This window comes from Xenopus tropicalis, chromosome 1, assembly GCF_000004195.4.
Source record: "Xenopus tropicalis strain Nigerian chromosome 1, UCB_Xtro_10.0, whole genome shotgun sequence".
In the NCBI taxonomy this organism is placed as follows: domain Eukaryota; kingdom Metazoa; phylum Chordata; class Amphibia; order Anura; family Pipidae; genus Xenopus; species Xenopus tropicalis.
The window spans coordinates 199,372-213,606 of NC_030677.2; the positions used below are offsets into that span (position 1 = coordinate 199,372).

General features: G+C 54.3%; 1 protein-coding gene across 1 annotated transcript; it reads right to left on the minus strand.

Annotated features, from left to right (window-relative positions):
* Positions 1 to 1,494: 1,494 nt before the first annotated feature.
* On the minus strand, positions 1,495 to 8,380 carry mrps26 (mitochondrial ribosomal protein S26). Its single transcript, NM_001102819.1, has 5 exons — positions 8,364 to 8,380; positions 5,689 to 5,919; positions 4,096 to 4,242; positions 2,012 to 2,135; positions 1,495 to 1,694 (listed from the first exon to the last, which is right to left on the minus strand). Exons 2-5 carry the CDS (start codon positions 5,892 to 5,894, stop codon positions 1,560 to 1,562), a joined length of 612 nt encoding a protein of 203 aa, NP_001096289.1. The 5' UTR covers positions 5,895 to 5,919; positions 8,364 to 8,380; the 3' UTR covers positions 1,495 to 1,559.
* Positions 8,381 to 14,235: the final 5,855 nt, after the last annotated feature.

The window sequence follows — 14,235 nt, forward strand, 5'->3', positions numbered from 1 at the left end:
TTCTCCCCAATCCCATTGTATCTTCTCCCCAATCCCCTTGTAACTTCTTCCCCTAGTACCTTCTCCCCAATCCCCTTGTAACTTTCTTCCCCTTGTACCTTCTCCCCAATTCCCCTTGTAACTTCTCCCCAATCCCATTGTATCTTCTCCCCAATCCCCTTGTAACTTCTTCCCCTAGTACCTTCTCCCCAATCCCCTTGTAACTTCTTCCCCTTGTACCTTCTCCCCAATCCCCTTGTAACTTCTTCCCCTAGTACCTTCTCCCCAATCCCCTTGTCACTTCTTCCCCTAGTACCTTCTCCCCAATCCCCTTGTCACTTCTTCCCCTAGTACCTTCTCCCCAATCCCCTTGTCACTTCTCCCCCATCCCCTTGTCACTTCTCCCCCTTGTACCTTCTCCCCAATCCCCTTGTCACTTCTCCCCCTTGTACCTTCTCCCCAATCCCCTTGTCACTTCTCCCCCTTGTACCTTCTCCCCAATCCCCTTGTCACTTCTCCCCCTTGTACCTTCTCCCCAATCCCCTTGTCACTTCTCCCCTTGTACCTTCTCCCCAATCCCCTTGTCACTTCTCCCCCTTGTACCTTCTCCCCAATCCCCTTGTCACTTCTCCCCAATCCCATTGTACCTTCTCCCCAATCCCCTTGTCACTTCTCCCCAATCCCATTGTACCTTCTCCCCAATCCCCTTGTAACTTCTTCCCCTTGTACCTTCTCCCCAATCCCCTTGTACCTTCTTCCCCAATCCCCTTGTAACTTCTTCCCCTTGTACCTTCTCGCCAATGCCCTTGTACCTTCTCCCCAATCCCCTTGTAACCTCTTCCCCTAGTACCTTCTCCCCAATCCCCTTGTAACTTCTTCCCCTTGTACCTTCTCCCCAATCCCCTTGTAACTTCTTCCCCTTGTACCTTCTCCCCAATCCCCTTGTAACTTCTTCCCCTAGTACCTTCTCCCCAATAGTTCACTCAGTCCCCTTCCTCTGGTTTCTTTTCTCCCGTAATGTGTTGTTCCCCTTCCATTAATATCTTCTCTGCCTCATTCCTCCTCCTTTAGTATCTTTCCCCCCATTCCCCTTGTAACTTCTCTCCCCCTCCCTCTAGTATCTTCTCTCCCTCATTCTCCTTCCTCTAGTAACTTGCCTTCCCCATTCATATTTCTCCAATTACTGCTCTCCCCCACCCCCCTCCCTGTAGTATCTTCTCTCCCCTATTTCAGGTATAGGAACCTACGTATCTGCTGGTACCATTCCTGGCAACACCCCTCCGCCACGTGATCCAATGGTACCAGTACATACACAGGTTACTATACATGGTGATTCTGCTGGTGTTGGTCACGTGGGGACTGTACAGGCCAATCAGAGGAAAGCATACATGGCCAGATGCGATTCTCACATTCCCATGAGTTATCATTGGGTCGGCACCAGTATTTGCCCCCATATGGGCGCTGAGAGTGGGCCAGGTTCTGATGCAGTGCTCAGGGGAACAGAACAAACGTACGAGGCAATAAAAAGTCTATTTATTGAGTCAGTGGAAGTGAATACGGACCCCCCCAGAAGAAGAGTGTTAGCCCCGTGCCCCAGCCTCTCTCACTACCCGCCCTTCCTTGTCCAAGCAGAAGTTGTAGGAGATTGGATTGTCCAGCGCCGCCTCTATCCTTTCCAACAGATTTTCTGCCGTGATGAAGGATTTGGACATTTCCTGAGGGAAGAGAAGGAATGAGAGGAACCATTGGGCCCAGACATGAGGGGGATTCATTGGGGGCTAGCGCGGAGGGGAGGGGCCAAGACTCCGCTCTCCCGTACAAACCCAAATCTTACCAATAAGGTTGGGCGCTGGACCTTCCGCAGGAACCGCCCACAGAGGGGGAGGTGCCTCAGCCAGGACACAACCCTGAGTCATATGACCAGCGCACCTTACCTGTAAGCGCAGCGCGTATCGGGGTATGGAAGGGAAATGTGAGGGTCCAGTTGGGCGATACCGACAGGGTTCACTGTGTAACTGGGTCACCCCCTCACCTGCAACATTTCAATTTCCCGCTCTTTTTCCCTAATTAACTGCTGCTCCGCCATCATGTTCTGTTCCACGGAAAGGTACCGCTGGCGCTGCAGAACCTCCTGCTCCAGCCTCTGGCGCTGCTCCCTGCAAGCCGAGTATAAACAGGAGCCAATCAGCTCATCAGCAAATGTATGGGCAACTCAAACTCCTCCCCTCTGCCTCACATGCCAGCCTGGCACTAAATATGGCTCCTCCCCTCTGCCTCACGTGCCAGCCTGGCACTAAATATGGCTCCTCCCCTCTGCCTCACGTGCCAGCCTGGCACTAAATATGGCTCCTCCCCTCTGCCTCACATGCCAGCCTGGCACTAAATATGGCTCCTCCCCTCTGCCTCACATGCCAGCCTGGCACTAAATATGGCTCCTCCCCTCTGCCTCACATGCCAGCCTGGCACTAAATATGGCTCCTCCCCTCTGCCTCACATGCCAGCCTGGCACTAAATATGGCTCCTCCCCTCTGCGTCACGTGCCAGCCTGGCACTAAATATGGCTCCTCCCCTCTGCCTCACATGCCAGCCTGGCACTAAATATGGCTCCTCCCCTCTGCCTCACGTGCCAGCCTGGCACTAAATATGGCTCCTCCCCTCTGCCTCACGTGCCAGCCTGGCACTAAATATGGCTCCTCCCCTCTGCCTCACGTGCCAGCCTGGCACTAAATATGGCTCCTCCCCTCTGCCTCACGTTCCAGCCTGGCACTAAATATGGCTCCTCCCCTCTGCCTCACGTTCCAGCCTGGCACTAAATATGGCTCCTCCCCTCTGCCTCACGTGCCAGCCTGGCACTAAATATGGCTCCTCCCCTCTGCCTCACATGCCAGCCTGGCACTAAATATGGTTCCTCCTCTCTGCCTCACGTGCCAGCCTGGCACTAAATATGGCTCCTCCCCTCTGCCTCACGTGCCAGCCTGGCACTAAATATGGCTCCTCCCCTCTGCCTCACGTTCCAGCCTGGCACTAAATATGGCTCCTCCCCTCTGCCTCACGTTCCAGCCTGGCACTAAATATGGCTCCTCCCTCTGCCTCACGTTCCAGCCTGGCACTAAATATGGCTCCTCCCCTCTGCCTCACATGCCAGCCTGGCACTAAATATGGCTCCTCCCCTCTGCCTCACGTGCCAGCCTGGCACTAAATATGGCTCCTCCCCTCTGCCTCACGTTCCAGCCTGGCACTAAATATGGCTCCTCCCCTCTGCCTCACGTGCCTGCCTGGGCACTAAATATGGCTCCTCCCCTCTGCCTCACGTTCCAGCCTGGCACTAAATATGGCTCCTCCCCTCTGCCTCACGTGCCAGCCTGGCACTAAATATGGTTCCTCCCCTCTGCCTCACGTGCCAGCCTGGCACTAAATATGGCTCCTCCCCTCTGCCTCACGTGCCAGCCTGGCACTAAATATGGCTCCTCCCCTCTGCCTCACGTGCCAGCCTGGCACTAAATATGGCTCCTCCCCTCTGCCTCACGTTCCAGCCTGGCACTAAATATGGCTCCTCCCCTCTGCCTCACGTTCCAGCCTGGCACTAAATATGGCTCCTCCCCTCTGCCTCACGTTCCAGCCTGGCACTAAATATGGCTCCTCCCCTCTGCCTCACGTTCCAGCCTGGCACTAAATATGGCTCCTCCCCTCTGCCTCACGTGCCAGCCTGGCACTAAATATGGCTCCTCCCCTCTGCCTCACATGCCAGCCTGGCACTAAATATGGCTCCTCCCCTCTGCCTCACATGCCAGCCTGGCACTAAATATGGCTCCTCCCCTCTGCCTCACGTTCCAGCCTGGCACTAAATATGGCTCCTCCCCTCTGCCTCACGTTCCAGCCTGGCACTAAATATGGCTCCTCCCCTCTGCCTCACGTGCCAGCCTGGCACTAAATATGGCTCCTCCCCTCTGCCTCACATGCCAGCCTGGCACTAAATATGGCTCCTCCCCTCTGCCTCACATGCCAGCCTGGCACTAAATATGGCTCCTCCCCCGGTATTTATCTCACAGGCTACATGAGGGTAACCATGGAGGGTGCCCCACTTATTACAGGTCACATGACATCAGCCGGACGTACCTCTTTCTCAGCGCCGCCCTGTTCTGTTCATCATTCCAAACCATCAGCGCCTTGTGCTCCTCACTCTCCAGTCGGTGGCGCTGCTCAGCCAGGGAGCCCACCTGTTCCTCATACTGTGATTGGAGCACTCCTTCCTTGCACTCCGCCCTGGGGAGGAAACAAGCGCAAAGCTTTTGTCCAATCAGATTCACATGGTTCCTGAGCTTCAATCAACTTCCTTATAATACAGAGTTCCCTGTATAACTCAGCCTGCAGCCTTGTGCCTTTATATGGGGGGCACAGAACCCCTCAGTGACTGCTAATATCCTTATCATTTACAGTAGGGGGTACATTATCCCTTATAATACATGAGTGATACTCAGAGTTCCCTGTATAACTCAGCCTGCAGCCTTGTGCCTTTATATGGGGGGCACAGAACCCCTCAGTGACTGCTAATATCCTTATCATTTACAGTAGGGGGTACATTATCCCTTATAATACATGAGTGATACTCAGAGTTCCCTGTATGACTCAGCCTGCAGCCTTGTGCCTTTATATGGGGGGCACAGAACCCCTCAGTGACTGCTAATATCCTTATCATTTACAGTAGGGGGTACATTATCCCTTATAATACATGAGTGATACTCAGAGTTCCCTGTATAACTCAGCCTGCAGCCTTGTGCCTTTATATGGGCACAGAACCCCTCCGTGACTGCTAATATCCTTATCATTTACAGTAGGGGGTACATTATCCCTTATAATACATGAGTGATACTCAGAGTTCCCTGTATAACTCAGCCTGCAGCCTTGTGCCTTTATATGGGCACAGAACCCCTCAGTGACTGCTAATATCCTTATCATTTACAGTAGGGGGTACATTATCCCTTATAATACATGAGTGATACTCAGAGTTCCCTGTATAACTCAGCCTGCAGCCTTGTGCCTTTATATGGGGGGCACAGAACCCCTCAGTGACTGCTAATATCCTTATCATTTACAGTAGGGGGTACATTATCCCTTATAATACATGAGTGATACTCAGAGTTCCCTGTATAACTCAGCCTGCAGTCTTGTGCCTTTATATGGGGGCACAGAACCCCTCAGTGACTGCTAATATCCTTATCATTTACAGTAGGGGGTACATTATCCCTTATAATACATGAGTGATACTCAGAGTTCCCTGTATAACTCAGCCTGCAGCCTTGTGCCTTTATATGGGCACAGAACCCCTCAGTGACTGCTAATATCCTTATCATTTACAGTAGGGGGTACATTATCCCTTATAATACATGAGTGATACTCAGAGTTCCCTGTATAACTCAGCCTGCAGCCTTGTGCCTTTATATGGGGGGCACAGAACCCCTCAGTGACTGCTAATATCCTTATCATTTACAGTAGGGGGTACATTATCCCTTATAATACATGAGTGATACTCAGAGTTCCCTGTATAACTCAGCCTGCAGCCTTGTGCCTTTATATGGGGGGCACAGAACCCCTCAGTGACTGCTAATATCCTTATCATTTACAGTAGGGGGTACATTATCCCTTATAATACATGAGTGATACTCAGAGTTCCCTGGGGGGCCCCTAGCTCACAGGCTGGGGGGCACTTACCTGATAGCAGTCAGTATGGCCGAGTACTCGCGGTACCGCATTCCCACGTTCAGCAGTTCCCGCACACACACTGGCGGGGGGTATTTAATACGCGAGACCTTGGATTTAGCAGGGGGGTCAGTGCGAGACTTCCTGCCCCTGGATGGGGGGACACAGGGGGGGCGGGTTCCCCGCAGGAGGAGGGATCTCCCTGGGAGGCGGAACATGATTTGCTCTCACTCCGGGCAGAATCTGGAATAAAAGGAAAGTGACTGGAGGCACAGACTCACCTCAACGGAGGCCCTGGGGCTGCAAGGATTCAGCTCTGTCTAAGGTGAGTGTGAGTCAGGACTGAGTGAGTGGCTACATCAATGAGTATGAGTGGGGGCAGTAACATCAGTGAGTATGAGTGGGGGCAGTAGGGTGAGCGGGTATATCAGTGAGTATGAGTGGGGGCAGTAACATCAGTGAGTATGAGTGGGGGCAGTAGGGCGAGCGGGTATATCAGTGAGTATGAGTGGGGGCAGTAACATCAGTGAGTATGAGTGGGGGGCAGTAGGGCGAGCAGGTATATCAGGGAGTATGAGTGGGGGCAGTAACAGTGAGTATGAGTGGAGGCAGTAGGGTGAGCGGGTATATCAATGAGTATGAGTGGGGGCAGTAACATCAGTGAGTATGAGTGGGGGCAGTAGGGTGAGCGGGTATATCAGTGAGTATGAGTGGGGGCAGTAACATCAGTGAGTATGAGTGGGGGGCAGTAGGGCGAGCAGGTATATCAGGGAGTATGAGTGGGGGCAGTAACAGTGAGTATGAGTGGAGGCAGTAGGGCGAGCAGGTATATCAATGAGTGGGAGTGGGGGCAGTAACATGAGGGGGAGCGGGTACATCAGCGAGTGGGAGTGGGGGCAGTAACATGAGGGGGAGTGGGGGCAGTAATATGAGGGGGAGTGAGGGTAGTAACATGAGGGGTAGCGGGTACATCAGCGAGTGGGAGTGGGGGCAGTAACATGAGTGGGAGTGGGGGCAGTAACATGAGGGGGAGTGCGTATATCAGGGAGTGGGGGCAGTAACATGAGTGGGAGTGGGGGCAGTGACATGAGGGGGAGTGGGTATATCAGTGAGTGGGGGCAGTAACATGAGGGGGAGCAGGTATATCAGTAAGTGGGAGTGGGGGCAGTAACATGAGGGGGAGCAGGTATATCAGTAAGTGGGAGTGGGGGCAGTAACATGAGGGGGAGCAGGTATATCAGTAAGTGGGAGTGGGGGCAGTAACATGAGGGGGAGCAGGTATATCAGTAAGTGGGAGTGGGGGCAGTAACATGAGGGGGAGTGGGGGCAGTAACATGAGTGGGAGTGGGGGCAGTAACATGAGGGGGAGCAGGTATATCAGTGAGTGGGAGTGGGTAAATCAGTGAGTGGGTATATCAGTGAGTGGGGGCAGGAGTGGGTATATCAGTGAGTGGGTATATCAGTGAGTGGGAGTGGGTATATCAGTGAGTGGGGGCAGGAGTGGGTATATCAGTGAGTGGGAGTGGGTATATCAGTGAGTGGGAGTGGGTATATCAGTGAGTGGGGGAAGGAGTGGGTATATCAGTGAGTGGGAGTGGGTATATCAGTGAGTGGGAGTGGGTATATCAGTGAGTGGGAGTGGGTATATCAGTGAGTGGGGGAAGGAGTGGGTATATCAGTGAGTGGGAGTGGGTATATCAGTGAGTGGGGGAAGGAGAGGTTATATCAGTGAGTGGGAGTGGGTATATCAGTGAGTGGAGGCAGGAGTGGGTATATCAGTGAGTGGGGGCAGGAGTGGGTATATCAGTGAGTGGGGGCAGGAGTGGGTATATCAGTGAGTGGGGGCAGGAGTGGGTATATCAGTGAGTGGGAGTGGGTATATCAGTGAGTGGGAGTGGGTATATCAGTGAGTGGGGGCAGGAGTGGGTATATCAGTGAGTGGGGGCAGGAGTGGGTATATCAGTGAGTGGGAGTGGGTATATCAGTGAGTGGGGGCAGGAGTGGGTATATCAGTGAGTGGGGGCAGGAGTGGGTATATCAGTGAGTGGGAGTGGGTATATCAGTGAGTGGGGGCAGGAGTGGGTATATCAGTGAGTGGGTATATCAGTGAGTGGGGGCAGGAGTGGGTATATCAGTGAGTGGGAGTGGGTATATCAGTGAGTGGGGGCAGGAGTGGGTATATCAGTGAGTGGGGGGCAGGAGTGGGTATATCAGTGAGTGGGGGCAGGAGTGGGTATATCAGTGAGTGGGAGTGGGTATATCAGTGAGTGGGAGTGGGTATATCAGTGAGTGGGAGTGGGTATATCAGTGAGTGGGTATATCAGTGAGTGGGAGTGGGTATATCAGTGAGTGGGTATATCAGTGAGTGGGAGTGGGTATATCAGTGAGTGGGAGTGGGAATATCAGTGAGTGGGTATATCAGTGAGTGGGAGTGGGTATATCAGTGAGTGGGAGTGGGTATATCAGTGAGTGGGAGTGGGTATATCAGTGAGTGGGAGTGGGTATATCAGTGAGTGGGGGCAGGAGTGGGTATATCAGTGAGTGGGAGTGGGTATATCAGTGAGTGGGAGTGGGTATATCAGTGAGTGGGGGCAGGAGTGGGTATATCAGTGAGTGGGAGTGGGTATATCAGTGAGTGGGAGTGGGTATATCAGTGAGGGTAAGTCACCGCCGCTCTGAGCACTTACCTTTCCCAACACATTGCTACGGAGCCGCCATATTGCTGACCTAGACCTTGTGCATGCCGGGAAATGAGTTCAATCCCGCCTCTTTGCACGCGTCACGGAAATAGGACCAATCAGGCGGCGGGGATGTATGACGTTCCACAGGGTGGGCGCCGCCATGACTAGAGAGGGCTGCCAGTCCCCTGGCGCAGTGCCGGGAGGGGGAGGGAGGGGGAGGGAGGGGGAGGGGGAGGGAGGGGGAGGGAGGGGGCGGGCCGCACACACGGGCTGTAAGGGGTACGGATAGGGACATATGTATTATAGTGTGTAAGCGGGCGGTACCACAGCTGTTGCCCATAGCAACTAATCAGCGCTTTCCCTTTGCTACCCTCAGGGTGACCATTTCTAATCTTATTGCTGATTGGTTGCTATGGGCAACATGACCTGTGAGGGCTTACACCCTGTAATAATATGCCCCACAGTGTGTGTAACATGCCTTACCTGCCCCTATGTGGGGCAACACTGGCCCTCCCCTCGCCTAAACTCACTCCCTATTGGGCCCCTGGTGTTATTATGTTGGGGTGCAACCCCCAGACTGTTCTGCCCCCCCCATTGTCTAAACGCTCCTCCCCCTACAGGTTTAGGGGTACAGCACCCAGACTCCCCACACTTTCGCCCTATAGCGGAGCAGGGTGCCTGTGTGTATCTAAGCGATCTCCCCCTACAGGTTTAGGGGTACAGCACCCAGACTCCCCACACTTTCGCCCTATAGCGGAGCAGGGTGCCTGTGTGTATCTAAGCGATCTCGCCCTACAGGTTTAGGGGTACAGCACCCAGACTCCCCACACTTTCGCCCTATAGCGGAGCAGGGTGCCTGTGTGTATCAAAGCGATCTCCCCCTACAGGTTTAGGGGTACAACACCCAGACTCCCCACACTTTCGCCCTATAGCGGAGCAGGGTGCCTGTGTGTATCTAAGCGATCTCCCCCTACAGGTTTAGGGGTACAACACCCAAACTCCCCACACTTTCGCCCTATAGCGGAGCAGGGTGTCTGTGTGTATCTAAGCGATCTCCCCCTACAGGTTTAGGGGTACAACACCCAGACTCCCCACACTTTCGCCCTATAGCGGAGCAGGGTGCCTGTGTGTATCTAAGCGATCTCCCCCTACAGGTTTAGGGGTACAACACCCAAACTCCCCACACTTTCGCCCTATAGCGGAGCAGGGTGTCTGTGTGTATCTAAGCGATCTCCCCCTACAGGTTTAGGGGTACAACACCCAAACTCCCCACACTTTCGCCCTATAGCGGAGCAGGGTGCCTGTGTGTATCTAAGCGATCTCCCCCTACAGGTTCAGGGGTACAACACCCAGACTCCCCACACTTTCACCCTATAGCGGAGCAGGGTGCCTGTGTGTATCTAAACGCTCCTCCCCCTACAGGTTATGGGGTACAACACCCAAACTCCCCACACTTCCTCGCCCTATAGCGGAGCAGGGTGCCTGTGTGTATCTAAGCAATCTCGCCCTACAGGTTTAGGGGTACAGCACCCAAACTCCCCACACTTTCGCCCTATAGCGGAGCAGGGTACCTGTGTGTATCTAAGCGATCTCCCCCTACAGGTTTAGGGGTACAACACCCAGACTCCCCACACTTTCACCCTATAGCGGAGCAGGGTGCCTGTGTGTATCTAAGCGATCTCCCCCTACAGGTTTAGGGGTACAACCCCAGACTCCCCACACTTTCGCCCTATAGCGGAGCAGGGTGCCTGTGTGTATCTAAGCGATCTCGCCCTACAGGTTTAGGGGTACAGCACCCAGACTCCCCACACTTTCACCCTATAGCGGAGCAGGGTGCCTGTGTGTATCTAAGCGATCTCGCCCTACAGGTTTAGGGGTACAGCACCCAAACTCCCCACACTTTCGCCCTATAGCGGAGCAGGGTGCCTGTGTGTATCTAAGCGATCTCCCCCTACAGGTTTAGGGGTACAACACCCAGACTCCCCACACTTCCTCGCCCTATAGCGGAGCAGGGTGCCTGTGTGTATCTAAGCGATCTCCCCCTACAGGTTTAGGGGTACAACACCCAGACTCCCCACACTTTCACCCTATAGCGGAGCAGGGTGCCTGTGTGTATCTAAGCGATCTCGCACGACAGGTTTAGGGGTACAACACCCAGACTCCCCACACTTTCACCCTATAGCGGAGCAGGGTGCCTGTGTGTATCTTAGCGATCTCGCACAACAGGTTTAGGGGTACAACACCCAGACTCCCCACACTTTCGCCCTATAGCGGAGCAGGGTGCCTGTGTGTATCTAAGCGATATCGCTCTACAGGTTTCGGGGTACAGCACCCAGACTCCCCACACTTTCACCCTATAGCGGAGCAGGGTGCCTGTGTGTATCTAAGTGATCTCCCCCTACAGGTTTAGGGGTACAACACCCAGACTCCCCACACTTTCGCCCTATAGCGGAGCAGGGTGCCTGTGTGTATCTAAGCGATCTCGCCCTACAGGTTTAGGGGTACAGCACCCAAACTCCCCACACTTCCTCGCCCTATAGCGGAGCAGGGTGCCTGTGTGTATCTAAGCGATCTCGCCCTACAGGTTTAGGGGTACAGCACCCAAACTCCCCACACTTTCGCCCTATAGCGGAGCAGGGTGCCTGTGTGTATCTAAGCGATCTCGCCCTACAGGTTTAGGGGTACAACACCCAGACTCCCCACACTTTCACCCTATAGCGGAGCAGGGTGCCTGTGTGTATCTAAGCGATCTCCCCCTACAGGTTTAGGGGTACAACACCCAAACTCCCCACACTTCCTCGCCCTATAGCGGAGCAGGGTGCCTGTGTGTATCTAAGCGATCTCCCCCTACAGGTTTAGGGGTACAACACCCAGACTCCCCACAGTTTCGCCCTATAGCGGAGCAGGGTGCCTGTGTGTATCTAAGCGATCTCGCCCTACAGGTTTAGGGGTACAGCACCCAAACTCCCCACACTTTCACCCTATAGCGGAGCAGGGTGCCTGTGTGTATCTAAGCGATCTCGCCCTACAGGTTTAGGGGTACAACACCCAAACTCCCCACACTTTTGCCCTATAGCGGAGCAGGGTGCCTGTGTGTATCTAAGCGATCTCCCCCTACAGGTTTAGGGGTACAACACCCAGACTCCCCACACTTTCGCCCTATAGCGGAGCAGGGTGCCTGTGTGTATCTAAGCGATCTCCCCCTACAGGTTTAGGGGTACAACACCCAGACTCCCCACACTTCCTCGCCCTATAGCGGAGCAGGGTGCCTGTGTGTATCTAAGCGATCTCCCCCTACAGGTTTAGGGGTACAACACCCAGACTCCCCACACTTTCGCCCTATAGCGGAGCAGGGTGCCTGTGTGTATCTAAGCGATCTCCCCCTACAGGTTTAGGGGTACAACACCCAAACTCCCCACACTTTTGCCCTATAGCGGAGCAGGGTGCCTGTGTGTATCTAAGCGATCTCGCCCTACAGGTTTAGGGGTACAACACCCAAACTCCCCACACTTTCGCCCTATAGCAGAGCAGGGTGCCTGTGTGTATCTAAGCGATCTCGCCCTACAGGTTTAGGGGTACAACACCCAAACTCCCCACACTTCCTCGCCCTATAGCGGAGCAGGGTGCCTGTGTGTATCTAAGCGATCTCCCCCTACAGGTTTAGGGGTACAACACCCAGACTCCCCACACTTTCGCCCTATAGCGGAGCAGGGTGCCTGTGTGTATCTAAGCAATCTCGCCCTACAGGTTTAGGGGTACAGCACCCAAACTCCCCACACTTTCGCCCTATAGCGGAGCAGGGTGCCTGTGTGTTTCTAAGCGATCTCGCCCTACAGGTTTAGGGGTACAACACCCAAACTCCCCACACTTTCGCCCTATAGCGGAGCAGGGTGCCTGTGTGTATCTAAGCGATCTCGCCCTACAGGTTTAGGGGTACAGCACCCAAACTCCCCACACTTTCGCCCTATAGCGGAGCAGGGTGCCTGTGTGTATCTAAGCAATCTCCCCCTACAGGTTTAGGGGTACAACACCCAGACTCCCCACACTTTCGCCCTATAGCAGAGCAGGGTGCCTGTGTGTATCTAAACGCTCCTCCCCCTACAGGTTTAGGGGTACAACACCCAAACTCCCCACACTTTCACCCTATAGCGGAGCAGGGTGCCTGTGTGTATCTAAGCGATCTCGCCCTACAGGTTTAGGGGTACAACACCCAAACTCCCCACACTTTCACCCTATAGCAGAGCAGGGTGCCCGTGTGTATCTAAGCGATCTCGCCCTACAGGTTTAGGGGTACAACACCCAGACTCCCCACACTTTCGCCCTATAGCGGAGCAGGGTGCCTGTGTGTATCAAAGCGATCTCGCCCTACAGGTTTAGGGGTACAACACCCAGACTCCCCACACTTTCGCCCTATAGCGGAGCAGGGTGCCCGTGTGTATCTAAGCGATCTCGCCCTACAGGTTTAGGGGTACAGCACCCAAACTCCCCACACTTTCGCCCTATAGCGGAGCAGGGTGCCCGTGTGTATCTAAGCGATCTCCCCCTACAGGTTTAGGGGTACAACACCCAGACTCCCCACACTTTTGCCCTATAGCGGAGCAGGGTGCCTGTGTGTATCTAAGCGATCTCCCCCTACAGGTTTAGGGGTACAACCCCCAGACTCCCCACACTTTCGCCCTATATCGGAGCAGGGTGCCTGTGTGTATCTAAGCGATCTCGCCCTACAGGTTTAGGGGTACAACACCCAAACTCCCCACACTTTCGCCCTATAGCGGAGCAGGGTGCCTGTGTGTATCAAAGTGATCTCGCCCTACAGGTTTAGGGGTACAGCACCCAGACTCCCCACACTTTCGCCCTATAGCGGAGCAGGGTGCCTGTGTGTATCTAAGCGATCTCCCCCTACAGGTTTAGGGGTACAACACCCAGACTCCCCACACTTTCGCCCTATAGCGGAGCAGGGTGCCTGTGTGTATCTAAGCGATCTCCCCCTACAGGTTTAGGGGTACAACACCCAGACTCCCCACACTTCCTCGCCCTATAGCGGAGCAGGGTGCCTGTGTGTATCAAAGCGATCTCGCCCTACAGGTTTAGGGGTACAACACCCAAACTCCCCACACTTTCGCCCTATAGCGGAGCAGGGTGCCTGTGTGTATCTAAGCGATCTCGCCCTACAGGTTTAGGGGTACAACACCCAGACTCCCCACACTTTCGCCCTATAGCGGAGCAGGGTGCCTGTGTGTATCTAAGCGATCTCCCCCTACAGGTTTAGGGGTACAACACCCAGACTCCCCACACTTCCTCGCCCTATAGCGGAGCAGGGTGCCTGTGTGTATCTAAGCGATCTCGCCCTACAGGTTTCGGGGTACAGCACCCAGACTCCCCACACTTTCGCCCTATAGCGGAGCAGGGTGTCTGTGTGTATCTAAGCGATCTCCCCCTACAGGTTTAGGGGTACAACACCCAGACTCCCCACACTTTCGCCCTATAGCGGAGCAGGGTGCCTGTGTGTATCTAAGCGATCTCCCCCTACAGGTTTAGGGGTACAACACCCAGACTCCCCACACTTTCGCCCTATAGCGGAGCAGGGTGCCTGTGTGTATCTAAGCGATCTCCCCCTACAGGTTTAGGGGTACAACACCCAGACTCCCCACACTTTCGCCCTATAGCGGAGCAGGGTGCCTGTGTGTATCTAAGCGATCTCCCCTACAGGTTTAGGGGTACAACACCCAGACTCCCCACACTTTCGCCCTATAGGGGAGCAGGGTGCCTGTGTGTATCTAAGCGATCTCCCCCTACAGGTTTAGGGGTACAACACCCAGACTCCCCACACTTCCTCGCCCTATAGCGGAGCAGGGTGCCTGTGTGTATCTAAGCGATC